Source organism: Equus caballus, chromosome 2 (genome assembly GCF_041296265.1).
Source record: "Equus caballus isolate H_3958 breed thoroughbred chromosome 2, TB-T2T, whole genome shotgun sequence".
NCBI classification, from domain to species: Eukaryota; Metazoa; Chordata; class Mammalia; order Perissodactyla; family Equidae; genus Equus; species Equus caballus.
Window position 1 is genome coordinate 48,197,111 of NC_091685.1, and position 16,033 is coordinate 48,213,143.

The window sequence follows — 16,033 nt, forward strand, 5'->3', positions numbered from 1 at the left end:
TCCAGGACTACCTGGAAAAGCCCTTCATGGCCTGTCTTTCTTGTCTGCATCCTCACCCCTAAGGGACTCTGTGGGGAAGTTGGGGTGCCCTGGCCCGAGGCTCCCCACATCCAGCTGGACACCAGCTGGGTGGCCTCACCCCACTGGGGCTGGAGAGACTCCCGCCCGCCCTCCCAAGAAAGGGCGCAGAGACTTGAAGAAGAAAGTGCTTTATCAGCGTCCTCGGCCCACGGGCAGGGCAGACGGTCAGCTCCGCACGCGGACTCGCCAGGAGTAGGTGCTGAGCACACGCTGCCGCCGGCGCACCACACATGTGTACGTGCCCTCGTTGATGGCGTTGGCGATGATGCTCAGGTGCGCCTCGCCCAGCGCCAGGTAGCCGGGGTAGGAGAACTCCAGGGGCTCCTGGTCCTTGTACCAGCTGCGGGGAGGGCAGGAGGGCTGGGCAGGGGCCCAAGACCCACTGCCCACCCTCAGGGTGTCGCGGGGCAGGGTCACTCACTACACTTTGCCTTTCTTGTGGAGGATCTTCTGGCCGCAGCGGAAGGTCACGTTCCTGCCCTCAGGCACCAGCCTCGTTTTGGTCCTGGGAGGCGGCGCGGTGGCGGCCACCGTGGGGAAAGGGAACTCTGCTCCGGGGTAGGGGAGGACCTGTCAGTGCCCCGCCCTGCCCCAGACCCCAGCCAGGACTCGGGGACCCAGGCTCACCGTAGCAGAAGTCACAGCTGCTGGGGCAGAGCCTCTTCATGAGCCTCCGGCGGGCGTCGCAGAAGCCCCGCCGCGCCCAGGACGCACACACGAACAGCCGGTCCAAGCAGCCTGCGGGAGGGCAGCCTGGCCTCAAGGCCCGCCCAGCACGCCCGCCGCCCACCTGCCCGCTGTGGGCACTCACCGTAGAGCCGGTGCAGCCCCCACAGCTCGTCCTGCGACAGCGCCTTCCAGCCGCGCAGCGTGGCATTGAGGTGCATGAGCGCACGGCCGTGCTGGGAGTGCATCAGGCCCAGTGCGTGGCCGATCTCGTGGGCCGCCACGTGCACCAGGTCCGTGAGCCATACGCCTGCAGGCCCCGCTGGTCAGCTCCTCTGATACGGCCGAGCCCTCCGCCCTCCGCCCTCCGCCCTCCGCCCTCCGCCCTGCGCCCTGGCTCCGGCGGCCCACACATCTGCTGCGTGCAGCAGCGGAGCCTCCCTCGGCCCGGCCATGGGAAGATAAGAATGTTCCAGGCTGGCTGAGGCGGTGAGCTCGGCCCCCAGGAATGCGGCTGCGGCTCTGCGCTAGCGGTGTGGGGGTGGGGGGGGCCTCAGGGCCCCTGGCACCCAGGCCCATGGGCTCCTCACAGCCTCCCCCTCCCCGCCTGCTTGACCCCAGATCGCAGCCACGGCCATCCCCAAAGCCCGCCCGCTGCGCCCACCGTGGCGCGGAGGCCCCACAGGAGGCCATGCCGGCCGTCACCTTTCTTCCAGCTGTAGCGTGTGGGGCCCAGGACCCAGTACTCGCTGTCGTCAAAGTGGATGCCGCCGTGTGGGGGGAAGAAGGCATGGGCCAGCTCGCCCGTGGGGCCGTCGAAGCAGTGGTGCATCGCCGAGACCAGGCAGTCGGTGTGGTTGATGGGGTAGAAACCTGGGGGAGCACAGGGCTGAGAGGGGGCCGTGGGGTCGGGCGGGGCGGGGGTGGGACGGGCGCCCACCTATGCGGAGGTCACTCGGCTGCTCGGGGGCCACTTCTCGGAAGCTGAAGGGGGACACGTCACTCCACATGCGGAAGGCGGCGGCCAGGCCGCGCCGGGTCTCGCTGGGGCTCAGCAGGTTCCGCGGGAAGGAGAGGATCCTGGGGTGGGGGTCAACGTCAGGGTTGGTGTCCGGGCTGCACCGCGCTCCCCCCAGGGCGGGGTCGCACCTGTAGGTGAGGTTGAAGTGGTCCCAACGCAGCCTGGCCGGGGTCAAAGTGTAGCGGCGTCTGCGGGGCGGCTGGGGGGGCAGCGCGCCGGGGCCCGGGGTGGCGAGGACCCCCGCGGGGTGGTGCGCGCCGACATCACCCTTCGAGGGAAGCAAGTCCTCGTAGGGAGGCAGCAGGGACTGTCCCCAAGTCTGAAACGCGAGGAAAAGTGACTAGAAGGAAGTGGGGTGCGGGGCGCAGGTCTGGGGAGCGCTGACTTTCCCTGTTTTTGTCTTTCAGCGTTTTCTGCTTTTCTACCCCGAGCGAGCGAGCGTTACTTCTACAGCCAGAAAGAAAAATGCGCCTCCTAAAAGCAGGCCAGGTCGGAGGGGGCGGAGCTGGAGGCCAGACGCCGTCCCCCCCGCCGGCGGACAGGCGCTCGCGGACCCTCGGGCCGGGCGCAGAGCCGGCCGGTCCCCTCGCCGCTCTCACCTGCGCTGCGCTCGCGGCGGGCCTGGCCGCCGGGGCCCCCAGCCGGGCCAGCAGCACGAGGGCGGGCAGGAGGCACAGGGCGCCCAGCACGGCCCCGAGCCGCCGGGCCTGGTCGCGGGCCCCCGACGCCGCCGAGGGGACGCAGGCCCCGCGGCCCATGGCGCCTGCGGACTGGCTGTCGGGGCTGCGGGCCGCGTGGGGCTGCGCGCGGGACCGGCGGAGCCGCGGAGGAGCCGGGCGGGGAGGCGCCGGGCGTCTCGGGTTACAGCCCCGTGGGGGGGCCGGCAGGCTGGGGGGCGCGGCCGCCCCTGAAGGGAACCAGCTGGCCGCCCGCTGTGGGAGCACCCCGCCGCCCGCAGCTGGCCGAGGGGACCCAGGGCCTGTGGGTCGGTGGCAGGGGCCTGGGCAGGGCCTGCTGGGCGGGGTCACTTGGGCGGGGGGGGGGGGGCAAGGAGGGCCCGGCCGACAGGACAGGGAAGGGACAGGCTGAGGCAAGGGTGGTCAGTCGGGGCCCCTAAACTGGCTGTGGGCTGAATGACCAGGCGGCTCTTTCCCCACATGGAATCCCCCCAAACTCCTGGACACCGAAGGAGACCCGGGAGTGGAGCCTCCATCCTGGCCGGCTCAGGACTTGTCACCCCGCCGGCGCTGGCCTGACAGGGTCCCCGCGAGCGGGGAGGGGACGCGGCGGGAGGGGACGTGGCAAGTGAGTACCGGCTGCGGGGAGGGAGGAGAGAGGCGGGGTAGGCAGCGTGGGGAGGGCGCGCCAGAGGGGCAAGGCTTCGGAGCCAGGAGGGAGGGGGCCCGCAAGGGGCCCGCAGGGGTCCCGCCGAGAGTGGGCGCGGCCAACGAGGGGCTCCGTGGGGGTCGTGGGGAAAGCGCAGGAGGTGCGGGGCGGGGGTGTGGGGAGCGGGGAGCGGAGCCCGAGGTCTGGAACGGGCGGGCTGGGGGAGGGGAACGGAAGGCTCGACGGGACGGCCCTCGGGCTGTGCTGGGCGTGGAGCCGGGCCAGGCGGGATGTTGGCGAGCGCGCCTCTGGGCGGGGGGACGGGGATGCGGGGGCAGGAGGGCGGAGCGGGCTGGGGGACAGGGAGACGGGGGAGGGAGCTGAGGGAGGATCGGGCCGCGGGGCGGAAGGCACTGGGCCAGACGAGGCCGGGGGTCGGGGCCCTCCCCGTTCCCCTCCAGGCCTGAGTGACAGTAGCGCGCCGGGCCGGCGGGGCCAGCGCCAAGTGGCTGGCAGGCAGCCGTGAGGCTCCGGGGGAGCATTTCGGGTGGTTCTTGGAAAGCGCCCGGCCGAGGGCAGCGCCCCCGTCTTCTCGGCTACGTATTTGCGCCAACAAACCGATGTCCCCGCCCGTGCCCTGCACCGCCCCACACTCAGCAGTCCCGAGACCCTGCCGGGGCCCTGGCCTGAAACTGACGCCTCACTCCACTCGCCGCTTAACCAGGACCCCACAACCCCAGGGAGAACCGAGTCTTGCTCTGGTCCCAGCCCGTCTCCACAGCCCGCCCCAGAAGAAAAGAAAAGGGGAGGAGGCGCGGCGGGGTTCGCGAGGAGGCCCCCAGCTGGCGGTGACCCTGGGATTCCGGCCCACCCAGTGCTTCTGGAGGATGTTTCTGCTTCAGAGCTCGGGGTCTGGGCAGGAGTCTGGACCCATGAGTCCAGGGAAGGGCTGGACACGCGGGTCGGGAAGGGGCCGGGCGGGGCATAGGGCCAAAGCGGGCCGGTACTGGAAGAGGGGCCGGTCCGGCCAGCCCGGGGCTGGGGGTAGCGAGGCGAGGGCGGGACCCGGGGTATGGACGGCGCCGAGGCTCGTCTGTCCGTCCTCCTCGGCGGGAGACAAGAGACCCGCCCGGCCCCGCCCCAGGCAGGCACCAGGCGGCAAAGTCCGAGAATCTTTTTATAAAACACGGGGGGGGGAGCAGCTTGCGAAGAAGAACGCGGGACGCGGCTCCGGAGCGAGACGGGGCGCGGCCAGGCTACACGAAGATCTGGATGCGGTCGCGGATGGGCTGGCGGCAGATGGGGCAGGCGCTGAGCGCGGCGCCGCAGGGCGCGCACGCGCCGTGGCCGCACTGGAACACGAGGCGGATGTGGCTGTCGATGCAGATGGGGCAGGTGATGCGCTCCTCCATTTGCCGATAGCGGCTCTGCAGCTCCTCCACCAGCTGCCGCGGCGGGCCGGGCGCGGAGGCCGCGCTGGCCACCTCCGTGCCGTCTGCGGGGGGCGATCCGGGTCAGGGGCGGGGATCCTCCGGGCGCGGACGGCGGGGGGCGGAGCGTGAGCGGCGAAAGGGCCCGTGGCCGTGGGGGAACGGCGGGTGGGGCGTGAGCAGCGGGGCGGGGGCGGGGGCGGCGCCGAGGCCCGCCCCGCCCCGCCCCACCCACCTGGGCGTAGCTTCTTGCCGATGACCGCCTGGCACCTGATGCACTTCTTCATTCTGCGCGCGCACTCTGGGGGGGAAGCGCGCGGTCGGACGGCGCCGCGCCGACGCGACCCCGACGCCTCCCGCCGCCCCCCGCACTCACCCTCGCACACGGTGCGGTGCTGGCACGGCGAGAACAGCACCAGCAGCGCCAGCTCCGAGCACACCAGGCACTCGGCGGCCTCGGGCCCCGACGGCGGGGCCACGTGCAGGTTCGTCACGGTGTTGGGCGTGCTGAGCGCCAGCCTCGGGCCCGGGGCCGCGCCCCCGGGGCCGCCTGCCTGCCGCTCCCTGAAGTCGGAGGCGGAAGCTTGAAAGGGCCCGGGGCCCGGGGCCCGCCCCCCGCGACCCCCCGTCGCGGGGCTCACCGGCAGCGCTGGGCGCAGCCCTGCAGGGCCTTGAGCACGCGACCCTCGACGGCCAGGTCCAGCGGGCTCCGGCCGCGGTGGTTGGAGTAGCTCACATCGGCGCCCTCCAGCGCCAAGAAGCAGGCCATCGCCGCGCCCACCGTCAGCTCCGCGCTGCCCGGCAGGCCTGAGGCCTGTAGCTGTGCGGCAGATGGACGCTGGTGAGGGCGGGCCACGCGGCCGGGTGCTGGCAACGCCCCGGCCTGAGCCCCGCGGCAGAGGCATGGGCACTCCCTCCCTGTCGCAGGCCGCCAGAACGGGAGGTGGGCGGGAACAGCGCCCCTGCCTGGGGCCTCCCAGGAAGGGGCTGAGTTCCCAGACTACCCCCGACCCGGTCGCATCCCCACTGGGCCCCACCCCATTTCCCAGACTGATCAGGAGAGCAGAATCACAGAGACGCTGGCCACGCTGTGGTGACTGAGATCGCAGAAGATGCCCCCTGCAAACCACAGTCACCCAAGCTGCCCCACCCCCAAGAGGGCCTGGCTCCCTGGGCCCTCACCAAAGGTGGAGGCCGACGTTTGCTCAGGCTCTGCCCTGAGCTGACAGCTAGACACCACAGCCCACCTCTCCAGCACCCAGAGCCACACGTCCTCACCCTGGACAGCAGCTGTAAGGGCCCCGGGTCCCCCCCGGCCCCATCAGCTGCTAAGGGCAGCAGTTGATGACGTTGCAGTGCCACGTGCAGGGCTGTGTCCCCCTCCTCGTCCTCGGCATTGACGCTGCAGCCAGCGTCCACCAGCAGCGGCACCAGCCCCACGTGGGCCTGCTGCACGGCCAGGTGCAGTGCAGACTGGAGCTTACGGTTTCGAACATTCACATCACAGCGGCCCTGGGAGTGGGGGTGGGCACAGGCTCAGCCCAGGGACGCCTGGTGGGCCCTGACTCCCCATCCCAGGGCTGGCCTGGGCCCTGCATGTGCACCTCTCGGATGAGAATCTGGGCCACCTCCCGGTGGTTGTTGAGGGCAGCCAGGTGCAATGCTGTAAAGCCATCCTCCTTTTTGGCATCTACCAGCTGCCGTGCCCGTGCCAGAATCCTCCTGACGGCTCTGTTGGGGCAGGGAGATGTGCCTGGGGTCATGGGCATCCCCGGAGTGGCCCAGCAGGGTGGCAGGAGCCTGGCCACTGGCCACGTGCCCACCCCAAACTCACAGCGTGTGGCCCTTGAGAGACGCATGGTGCAGCAAGGTGAAGCCCTGGCTGTTGGTGGCAGTGACGTCGATGGCTGGCACCTCGGTGAGGATCTCCACAATGCCGCTGGCACCGGCACCCACTGAGATGGCACAGTGCAAGGGCGTGTCAGCATGGGCATCCTGCCAGTGGTGGAGCAATGGTCACTTGATGGGAAGGTCACTACCACTGTCTCCTTGACCCCAGGGATAGGGCCAGGGGACCCAGCACTCACAGGCAGGTTGACGTCACAGCCGTGCTCACACAGGACCCTCACCACCTCCAGGAAGCCCCTCTGCACGGCCACATGCAGTGCTGCACTCCGGGTGCCATTAAGAGCGTTGGCCCCGCACCCTGAGCTCAGGAGCACCCGGGCAGCCTCAGGCTGGTTCCTGACAGAAGAGGAAGCAGGAGGGGTGCTGTGCCCACTGGCTGGACCTGCAGGCCCAGCTCCCGCCATGCCCTGCCCGGGCCTCACCCCAGGGCTGCATAGTGCAGCGCCGTGTTGCCCTCGTCATCAGGCAGGTCCACATCCGCCCGTGCCTTCAGCAGCAGCCGCAGCAGCTCCACCTGACCTAGGTAGGCCGCCACCAGCAGGGCAGTCCTGCCCTGGTTCTTGGTGTCCACCTGCCAGGAGAACCAGCAGGTCAGTCCCCGGCCCTCTGGCCTCTCCCTGGGGCTGGCCAGGCGTGGGGAGTTGGGATGGTGTCACAGGAGCTCGCCTGCTCTGGGTGCCTCCGAAGCAGGTCCAGAGACCGGGCCATGTTGCCCAGGGCCACCTCCACGACCAGCCTCCCTGGGTGCTCTGGGTCACTTTTCTGGGCTCGAAGCTTGTCCAGTGCAACACTCAGGGAGCCTGGGGGGCAGGGGTAAGGTGAAGTGGTGGTCGGGAGCAGCCCACCTCCCACTGGCTGCCTGAGCTGGGTGCCCGCACTTTTGTTCTCCCTGGCACGCTCAGCCACGTCCAGGTTGGCATCCTCCTCAGGCCGGTAGGCCAGCAGGCAGGAGGGGCTGAAGGTCCACAGCTGACCACCGACTGCCACACGCAGGTTCCCATCTCCGAAAACCTTCACCACTTTTCCAACGCGGCCCAGGGCCTGCGTGAGGAGAGGCTGGGGTCACAGACAGGTCTCCCAGGGATGTGAGGGAAGTGGGCATGGAGGTAGGGGTGGGGGACTCACAGGGGCCATGTCATCTGTCCACTCCCCGTGCCCAGCCTGCAGCCGCTTCACTGTGTCAAGGTCGTCGATGACCCGCACCACATCGCCCACCCAGAAGGAGTTGTGCTGAGTAACAGAGCGGCTTGTGAGAAGGGCCCCCAGGCAGGTGTGGCTGCCCAGGGTTGTGGAGCAGGAGGGCCCCTATCGAGCTCCACAGCACAGGCAGGCCTGAACTCAACCCCAGCCTCTGCCAGAAAGCACAACCAGAGGGTCTGCCTGTATGAGGGCCCAAGTGACCAGGGCAGCCCCAGGTGGCCCAGCCCCAGAGCCAGGTAGGTGACAGCTGGAGAGGCAGCCGGGCAGCGGCATCCAGACCAGACAAAAGCCAGCTCTGGGGTGGTGTGAAGACCAAGGCAGGCCTGTCCTGGCATACTGAGCAGGGAGCTGCCAGCACAGCCAAGGCCAGACAGGAACGGTAGGGGATGGGACCCCAGGACCAGGGGGTGGGGCCAGAACAGAAAGGGAGCAGGTATCAGGGGCCGCTCCTTCCCCACTCCCAAACCTTTCTGAAAGGCAACACCTGTGCCCTCACCTGCACAAGACTCACCCTACAAACCACCTGACTCGAGACTCACCACGCCCTCTCCTCGAAGGCCCCCAGGTGTCCTGGACTCCAGCTCCAGAGCTGAGCACGGGCACATCCTCCCCCCCACTACCCCCATCTGTGCACGCCCACCGCCGCCTCCATCCCCCTTCCAAGCATTCCTGCCTCCCAAACAGCTCTCAGCGCGCCCACCCCGTGCTCACTGCCCTGGGCCAAGTGCCCACCCTCAGTCCTCGCTGCCCTGGGCCAAGTGCCCACCCCATCCTGACAGGCCTTCCTGCCCCCTCTCACCACACCCACAGGGAGAACTTTAGAAAGCCCAACCCTGTCATCTCCTGCCTATAATGCTGCGGGGGCTTCCTTCAGCTCTCAGGATAAATGCTAGGGCCTGGCCTGCATGCCCTAGTCTCCTAGGCTCCTGGTGCCTCGCCCTCTATGTCCCTTCATGCCTGGATCCCCTCTCTGTGGAATTAATCCCCTCTGGACCCCACCAGGCCCTTCCCTCTTCTTTCAGGGCTGGTGGAGGGCACACTCGGGGCTGAGGAGGTACACGCAGCAGGGGTGCAGAAGCGAGCAGACGGGGCTCAGCCCAGCCCCCCATGCACCTTGGTGAGAGCCCCAGGATGGAAGGTCCAGCGGGTCTCATGGCTGAACTGGACACGCACGTCCCCACAGTCCGTGATGCGGTGCACGGTGCCCGTCTGTCCGATAAACTGTGGCAGGTCATGGAGGCTGTGGCTGGGTGGAGCAGGAGGGCTAGGGGTCCAGAGGATGTGGGAGGGGAGGCACAGGGGGCTCAGCAGGTGGGGCGGCTCACCTCCGCCATCCTGGGGTTCCACCCGCCGTGGCCTTCCTGCATCTCCCTCAGGATGTCTGGGTCCAGCAGACACTTAACCTTGTCCCCGTGCTGGAAGGGCTGGCCGTCCACACTCACCCTGCGCTGCAGCTCTGCTGGCTTGCCTGGGGGTAGGCAGCAGGTCCTGCTCAGGCAGGGTCCTTCCCTCCTCCCCCCGCCCCTCCCCTCCTCGGTGACTTCACAGGCCAGCCCAGGCCCAGCGCTGCCCAAGACTCAGCCAAGGCAGGCGGGCAGCTGTGGTGTCAAGGGCCAGTCCATACCGAGCCTTGGGAGGTGCTCCTTGTAGTAGAAGCCGCCGGCCGCCTCGCCCACACACTTGAGGTCCACTTTGCCCTTGTGGCCCACGCGGTACACATTGGTGGTGCCATCGGCCCACGTCACACTGGCCACACTCCGGCCCGTCTCCACATCCCAGCCACGGATGTCCACCACTCGGCCTGGCTTCCCTTCCCCTCCTGGGGAGACAGCAGCCCCCTGGCAGGCTAAGCCAGTGCCACCAGGCCACGCCATGGCAGAAGCCAGCTCCACTTTCCCAGCCGGGCCCCCACTCACCGTCCTGTGAGCCCCACTCCCAGTCGGGGCCCCGTACCACCTTTGCCCCCTGGAAGATGCCCCTCAACGGGATCCTTGGGAGGCCCTGGCGGGGACTCAGCATTACCCTGCAAAAGAGTGAGTGGGTCTCGCGCCATGTGGGACAGTGGTGCGATGGCACAGGCCCTGTGCTCTGCCCAGCCTTGCTCCTTCCCTTTCCCCACTCCCCCACTCCTGCTCCCACTCACACCTGGCTGTGGTCTGCCGGACAGGGTCCCAGCTCCCAACCTGGGACAGCTGGCCCAGCAGGTCAGTGTCCTCCACACTCTGGGCCTGAGTCTGCTGACTGCATCCCTCCAGGGGACCTTCTCTGATGCCAGGCTGGGCAGGTCCCCCGGGCCCCCCCCACACAGCACAGCCTGTGTGTGCGGTCACTCCACATCTGCTGCCTCCCAGTGAGCCAGGTGCCCACTGTGAGGGCTGTCCCCAGAGCTCGGAGCACAGCCAGGCCCAGGGGACGGCTCAGCATGTGGGAAAGAGAGGAATAAGGAAAACAGGCTCGGCCAGAGGTGCCCAGACAGCTGACCGCCCCACCACTCTGGCCAGTGGGCAGCTGGGAGGTAAAGCATGTGCCTCCCTCCACATATGTGGGGAGTGTCAAGGAGACATCGGCGACAGCACAGGAGACAGGGGAGGTCCTCTGGGTGCCCACCCCAGCCCAGCAGGCTCCTGATCTCCTCTGACTACAGCAAAGGAGCCTCTCAGCCAGGCCAACAGCACCTCCCCAGCTGTGCCTGGGGGATGGCATGCAGCGTGCGCGGGCTGCCCACTGCCAGGCCCGGTGCTTCCACAGGGGATGCTGGAAGCATGGCCACACAGGCCACCCTCAGTGACCAGGCCATGGCTGCACTGGGGATCCACACCTGGCTCTAGGGGTGGTCCCGAGAGAGGAGACCAACCTCTGCAGACCTGCTCAGTGGACATGACTGCCTTCTGCTGGGAGTAGGGGCTGGTGTCAATGCCCAGAGCCCTCAAATGACCATGACCCTGGTCTTGGGAAGGACTTGACCTGTACCCTGGGGAGTGGTTAGCCGGAGGCAGCTCCAGTTCTCTGGGGCCAAGTCCTGGTCGGGTGTCAGAGGTGCTTGTCATGAGGCCCTGGATGTTACCAGGTAGGACCCAGTGCTGCCAGGGCCCCACTGTCCACACCCACGCCTTGCCGCCAGCAGAGGGCTGCAGGGGTGGCGCCGAACTCACGGTCGCGAGTGGGCCGTCTCGTAGCGCTCGAAGGCATGGGCCAGGTCGTGCTTGCTGTGCATGTAGCACTGCGTGCAGAGGTCGTAATCGAAGCAGACACGGCACTTCCAGCGCATGCCCCGCAGCCCGTGCTTCTTGCAGCAGTCACAGATGATGTTGGGGTGGCGGACGCCTGGGGGTGGGGCAGGGTCAGGGAGGGTGGGGCGTACCCCCCGCCCCGCCCCCGGGACGGCCGCGCACCGATTTGGGCGTTGTCGTAGAGCAGCAGGTCGTGCGCGCCCTGGTAGCCAGCGCGGTAGTTGGTGCGGGTGCCATGGTCCCACTGCACGACTACCGTGCGGTCGGGGGTTGAGGGGCTGCCGTGGCGGCCGAGCTCCACCACCGTGCCCACGCCGCCCTCGCCGCCATCCTGCTGGCCCCACTTCCAGTCCATGCCGCGCACCACACGCATGCCCACCTGCACGCCCGCCTGGGGGTCTGGCTCCATGGTGGGCGGGACAGCTCCAGGACCTGCGGGCAGAGGGCGCCCTCAGGCCACGTCAAGGAGGCCACACAGGCTCTTGGCGATTCAAGAGGGCTGCCAGGGAGAGAGGGATGGTAACAAGTCCAGGGGAGCTACGCAGGGAGGGGAGGAGAAGTGCGAATGCCCTGGGGCCAGGAGGAGCTGGTGAGCATGCACCCTAGGGACGGAATGAGGCCCACTTGGCCACTGGCCAGCAGCAGGAGAGACCCACCAAGAAGATGGAGGCAGAACCGTCCTGGAGGGAGAGTGGGACCCCTCTTTGGAAAGGCCCCCCCAGCCACTATGAGATGCTAGCCTGGTGTGAGCTGGAGCAGAAGTCGGGGGTCAGTCCTGGTGAGAGGACAGTGGATTGCCAGGGAACCAGAGGGCAAGACCTGGCCAGGGGGTTTGCTCAGCAAATGCCCGTGGAGGATCTGCCCGTGCTGGAGATTGGTTCTGGGTGGTTGGCACAGTGGGCTACCAATAGATATTTGTTTAAAAACTAATGGATTTGGGTTGCAGGTGTCAATATAGCAGGCAAGACAATAAAGCTTTCCGAAGGAAACAGCCTTTGTGCAGCCAGTTGATAAGCCAAATGACACTAAGGAAGTGCCGGCCCGGTGGCACAGCGTTAAGTGCGCACGTCCGCTTCAGCGGCCCAGGGTTCGCTGGTTCAGATCCTGGGTGCGGACATGGCACAGCTTGGCACACCATAGGCATCCCACATATAAAGTAGAGGAAGATGGGCATGGATGTGAGCTCAGGGCTAGTCTTCCTCAGCAAAAAGAGGAGGATTGGCAGCAGATGTTAGCTCAAGGCTAATCTTCCTCAAAAAAAAGTGCTGTTCATCAAGACACTGCTCCAAGATGCAAAGGCAGCAGCCCCTGAGGGAACCAATACACTCACCTCGCAAAGGTGAGAGTGTAAAAATGCCTACAGATCCACACTGATGAGGCAGCCAGCCAACAGAAGAGAGACGAAACACTGGAATGGGCCCCAACGACTCACACACACACCAGGTCTGGTCGCCAAGCCGCTGCTCACGGGTGTGACTGCACTCACAGCCCCACAGCTCAGTGGACAGTGCTGTGAGGTCACTCTGGGCCCACTGCTGGGGCCTCCTTTGGAAACTGTGGCCCAGCACTCCAGGTACGTACCAGGTGGAAGTGGCACACGTGCTCACAGCAGCGCCCTCCCCCATGTCCTTAAGGGTGAACTGGGTCATGAAATGTGGTTCATGCCCAAGGCAGCAGGAACCTCCACACTGCAGGCGGCAGCGGTTGAGTGTGAAGTTCAGGGACGGATGTTGGACAAAGGAGCCACACGCCCGCTACCTTATTCAATTTATCGGCGGTTCACAGACAGGATAAGCAAATCCAGGGCGCTGGAGGCAGGGAGACAGCGGTGGAGGTGGCCACGGGGGCCTCTGGGGCCCAGGGACGTGCTGTTTCCTAATCTGGGTGCCCGTTACATACGTGCTCACTTTGTAAACCTGTCACTTATGACCTGTGCCTCTCTGGATTATGTGGTTCTTCAATAAGGTATTTTAACGACATGAATGGATTTGAAAAACAAGAGAGAAAGTCAGCAGGACTCGAAGAGGGAGAGGGCTCAGGGACTCCTGGATGTAAGAGAGTGATCACCACTCCATTTTTGGGAGCTGTGCCTGCAGGTGGATCAGGATCTCACACAGCTTGGAACCTGTGGCTGAGGAAGAAGCTGGCCCAGAGCGAGGCTGGAAGCAGGGCTGAGTGTGAACCCGGCAGCCCAGCTCCAGAGCTCCTGGAAGGCTGGGGGAGACCCTCAGGCTGGCTGGGGAGCAGCTGAGGCAGGAAGGGTTGCTGCCAGCTCCAGTTAGGGTCCCATGGCACTCTTCAGCTACAGGACACTGAGGCCAGCCCAGGGCTTGACCAGTGACAAGGAAGGAAAACCGCATGTCATGCTCCACCTTGGCCCTGCCCCACCTCCAGCCCGACACAGTATCCCAGGCCAGGCCAGCTCAGGAAATGCCTTGCCCCAGCTGAAGTCGCAAGTGGGCCAAGGGAAGGGGCGGCAGCAGGCTTTCCCCCAACTCCCACTCTGGCCAGCAGTAGGGGCCCCACCCCATGGGTCTACTGATGTCCACCCTCTGCCCAGCCCCACTCCAGGGCAGGGTGGGCATGGAAGGGCACAGCCCTCAGGGCTGGGCTCTTGGTCCATGCCCAGCCCAAGTGTCCACACAAACGACCCCCTCAGATTCTCAGGCCAGCCTGGCCTTCTGCAAATCTTCCTCCCTCCTGGGCAGGCCCCCTCCTCCCCGTCGAGGACCTCAGTGCTGCCACAGAAACAGGCGAAAGGATAAACCCTCCCGACCCAATGGCTGATTAGGAGCCTTTCCTCAGAGAAACTCCTCACTGCTCATTCATCCAGATGGCCTCACCTCTTGGGCCACACTGTCCTCCTCTACTGTTCCCTCTCAGCTGCCCTCCCCTCTCTGGTTTCTGGACCCTGCTAAGATGGGGCACCAAGGCCTGAGGCCACAGCAGGCTCCAGCACCAAGGGCTTCTTTGTCCCTTTATAAAGCACAGCCAAGCACAGCAAGAATGCCCACATCAAGACTGACCACTTGAGGATGCCATCCCAAAATGCCTGTGACTCTCTGGTCCCAGCAAGCCCCAGACAAGGGGAGGGGTGCTGTGGGCCGCAACCCTGGCAGTCAGGTATGGCAGGCCACCCACCTGTGGTGTCAGCCTCCTGCCTGGTGCCACAGGTGTCAGACTCAGGCAAAGCAGCACAGCCCAAGTCAGCGGCCTCAAGGCCCAGGCCCCACCCCAGCAGGCGGCCTCACCAGGTCCACGCAGCCTGCCTTCCTGCCGGGAGCTCACCAGAACTGGCTGCAGCAGGGGGGTCGTGCTGAGCCACCCCTCACTCCTCCCAGATGCTCCTGTTGAGCTACAGTTAGCTAGAGCAGGCCTCATTCCAAGCAACCACAGACCCAGACAAGTGTGGGCAGACAGGCCCAACGAGAGGTCCCTGCAGCCAAAAGCACACATCTGCAGAGCCCAGAACCCAGCCCCAAACCAGGAGAACGGCCTCAAGGCAGGAAAGGGCCTGAGCCCCAAAAGTCAGGGGTGTGCTTGTTCTATGGCCAGGATGGCAGGCCCTCTGTCCGTTAGCCTAGCCTCTCAGCCTGCCTGGCCAGCCGCCACACCTGCCAGCCTGCTGGCCTATGGCTCCACTGGCCACATGCTGCGGGACCGTCTCCAACTAGACACGAGGGGGGCACCCCAGCAGGAGCACAGCATGGCCTGTGCCCAGCCCGGCCCTCAGGGGAATGGGCAGAGATTGGAGAGAGCGGGGTGGGGGTGCCCAGCAGAGTCTGTGGGAAACCAGGACCAGGACTCAGCCAGTGACAGCTCCACATGGGTAGCAGGGTAGGGTCACCAGGGCATTCCAACCTGTGACAGGAGAAGCCCCAGACCAGCACCTGTTGTATTCACACCCGATATTTTTAGCACGGCCAGAGAGCTCTCCTCCAGCCCTGGCCAGCAAACTGCCACCCTCCCCAGGGCTGTCTCTCACAGGAGCCCACCAGCCCACGTGGACACAGCTGGCTAGGGCATGCTGAGCCCTAAGCCTCCTCCCACCCCTCACCTCTTGTGCCCAGACCAGCACCCACTGAGGAGGACGGTGGCAAACAGAGGAGCATCCCAATTTGACAGCACCTGTGGCCTGGGACCCCTCCTTGTCACCTCCACTCCAGCACTCCACCCCCGGGTCTTGAGGTCTGACCCTACTTCAGTACCTCTGTCCAGCATGGTGTCACCCTGGCTAGGGCCTGAGCAGGGCCCCCAGCAACGCCTCCCTGCAGCCCCCTCCCACGTCTCTGCCACAGGGACAGGGTGCCTGGCTCCCGGGCCCAGGAGTGCCTCGGCACAGCATCCCGGGGCCCTAGGGAGGTGGGCGGGTTGCTTCCCAGGCCTCTTTGTCACTTCCTTCTACCCACCTCCCTGCCTGGCCTTTGTCACTGCTGTCCCTGGGACCCAGGACACGGCCGAACGTGCTCCATGTAACACCAGGCATCAAAGCTCACTACCTCACCTCAGAAGTTCCCATCAGGGTGCATGGGGAGAAGCTGGCAAGTGGAGAGTGGCCCAGGGTCAGGAGCAGGGCGGCAGTGACGAAATCCAGAGGGGCAAGGGAGGACAGGGACCCCTGTTTCAGTGGGAGATTCACCCAGACAGTTATCTCTTTTTTTGCCTTTGCCCAAGATGCTGTACTCTGCCATCTTCCTCAGGGCTTACAGGCTGTGCCCCCGGCTGGCACCCAAACTCCCTTGGAGAATGTCACCAGGAATGTTTAAAGTGACTCTGAAGCAGTCGAGGCATGAGGACTTGGACGACAGGTGCACCTTAGCAAAATCGGAACTCACCTTAGAACACACACCAGCCTCCCGTCAGCATCCCAGACATTTAGCTGCTATTTCCTGGGTCACAAATTTGCTCAGCCACCAAGATTTCCTGTTGGAAACTAGCAGCCATTGCCGACACAGAACACAGCAAACCAAACAGGTAGACAGCCAGCAAGTCTGGGGAAAAACGGTTTTTAAAAGGCAGTTTTATGCTTTTAGCATTTACCGTCACAACCAAACAAGTGGACATCTGGCTCTGTTCTGTTGGGTAATAGTTTCTCTTTTCACAAGAAACTGCCAGCTCTTAGAGGGCAGAACTATTTGCAAAACAAACATTGGGATAGTGTAGAAATAAGG

General features: G+C 65.8%; 2 protein-coding genes across 17 annotated transcripts; both read right to left on the reverse strand.

Annotated features, from left to right (window-relative positions):
* Positions 1 to 193: 193 nt before the first annotated feature.
* On the reverse strand, positions 194 to 2,768 carry MMP23 (matrix metallopeptidase 23). 3 transcript variants are annotated; one of them, XM_023635993.2, is made up of 8 exons: positions 2,368 to 2,768; positions 1,897 to 2,087; positions 1,688 to 1,827; positions 1,453 to 1,620; positions 893 to 1,057; positions 709 to 819; positions 503 to 629; positions 194 to 421 (listed from the first exon to the last, which is right to left on the reverse strand). In XM_023635993.2, exons 1-8 carry the CDS (start codon positions 2,524 to 2,526, stop codon positions 247 to 249), a joined length of 1,236 nt encoding a protein of 411 aa, XP_023491761.1. In that variant the 5' UTR covers positions 2,527 to 2,768; the 3' UTR covers positions 194 to 246. The 3 variants fall into 3 exon arrangements, with proteins under 3 accessions (XP_023491761.1, XP_070117245.1, XP_070117246.1); XM_070261144.1 differs by having other exon boundaries at positions 1,897 to 2,036; positions 2,368 to 2,646; XM_070261145.1 differs by lacking the exon at positions 893 to 1,057 and having other exon boundaries at positions 2,368 to 2,649.
* A 1,489-nt stretch (positions 2,769 to 4,257) lies between these two features.
* Positions 4,258 to 15,837, reverse strand: MIB2 (MIB E3 ubiquitin protein ligase 2). 14 transcript variants are annotated; one of them, XM_023635983.2, is made up of 19 exons: positions 15,698 to 15,837; positions 11,025 to 11,294; positions 10,785 to 10,956; positions 9,549 to 9,655; positions 9,257 to 9,451; positions 8,958 to 9,100; positions 8,746 to 8,841; positions 7,558 to 7,662; positions 7,311 to 7,473; positions 7,099 to 7,232; positions 6,855 to 7,003; positions 6,612 to 6,768; positions 6,359 to 6,519; positions 6,129 to 6,255; positions 5,803 to 6,036; positions 5,166 to 5,344; positions 4,901 to 5,088; positions 4,760 to 4,825; positions 4,258 to 4,589 (listed from the first exon to the last, which is right to left on the reverse strand). In XM_023635983.2, exons 2-19 carry the CDS (start codon positions 11,269 to 11,271, stop codon positions 4,351 to 4,353), a joined length of 2,862 nt encoding a protein of 953 aa, XP_023491751.1. In that variant the 5' UTR covers positions 11,272 to 11,294; positions 15,698 to 15,837; the 3' UTR covers positions 4,258 to 4,350. The 14 variants fall into 14 exon arrangements, with proteins under 14 accessions (XP_023491751.1, XP_023491750.1, XP_070117233.1 ...); XM_023635982.2 differs by having other exon boundaries at positions 8,746 to 8,853; XM_070261132.1 differs by adding an exon at positions 15,367 to 15,480 and having other exon boundaries at positions 7,099 to 7,473; positions 8,746 to 8,853; positions 15,698 to 15,834.
* Positions 15,838 to 16,033: the final 196 nt, after the last annotated feature.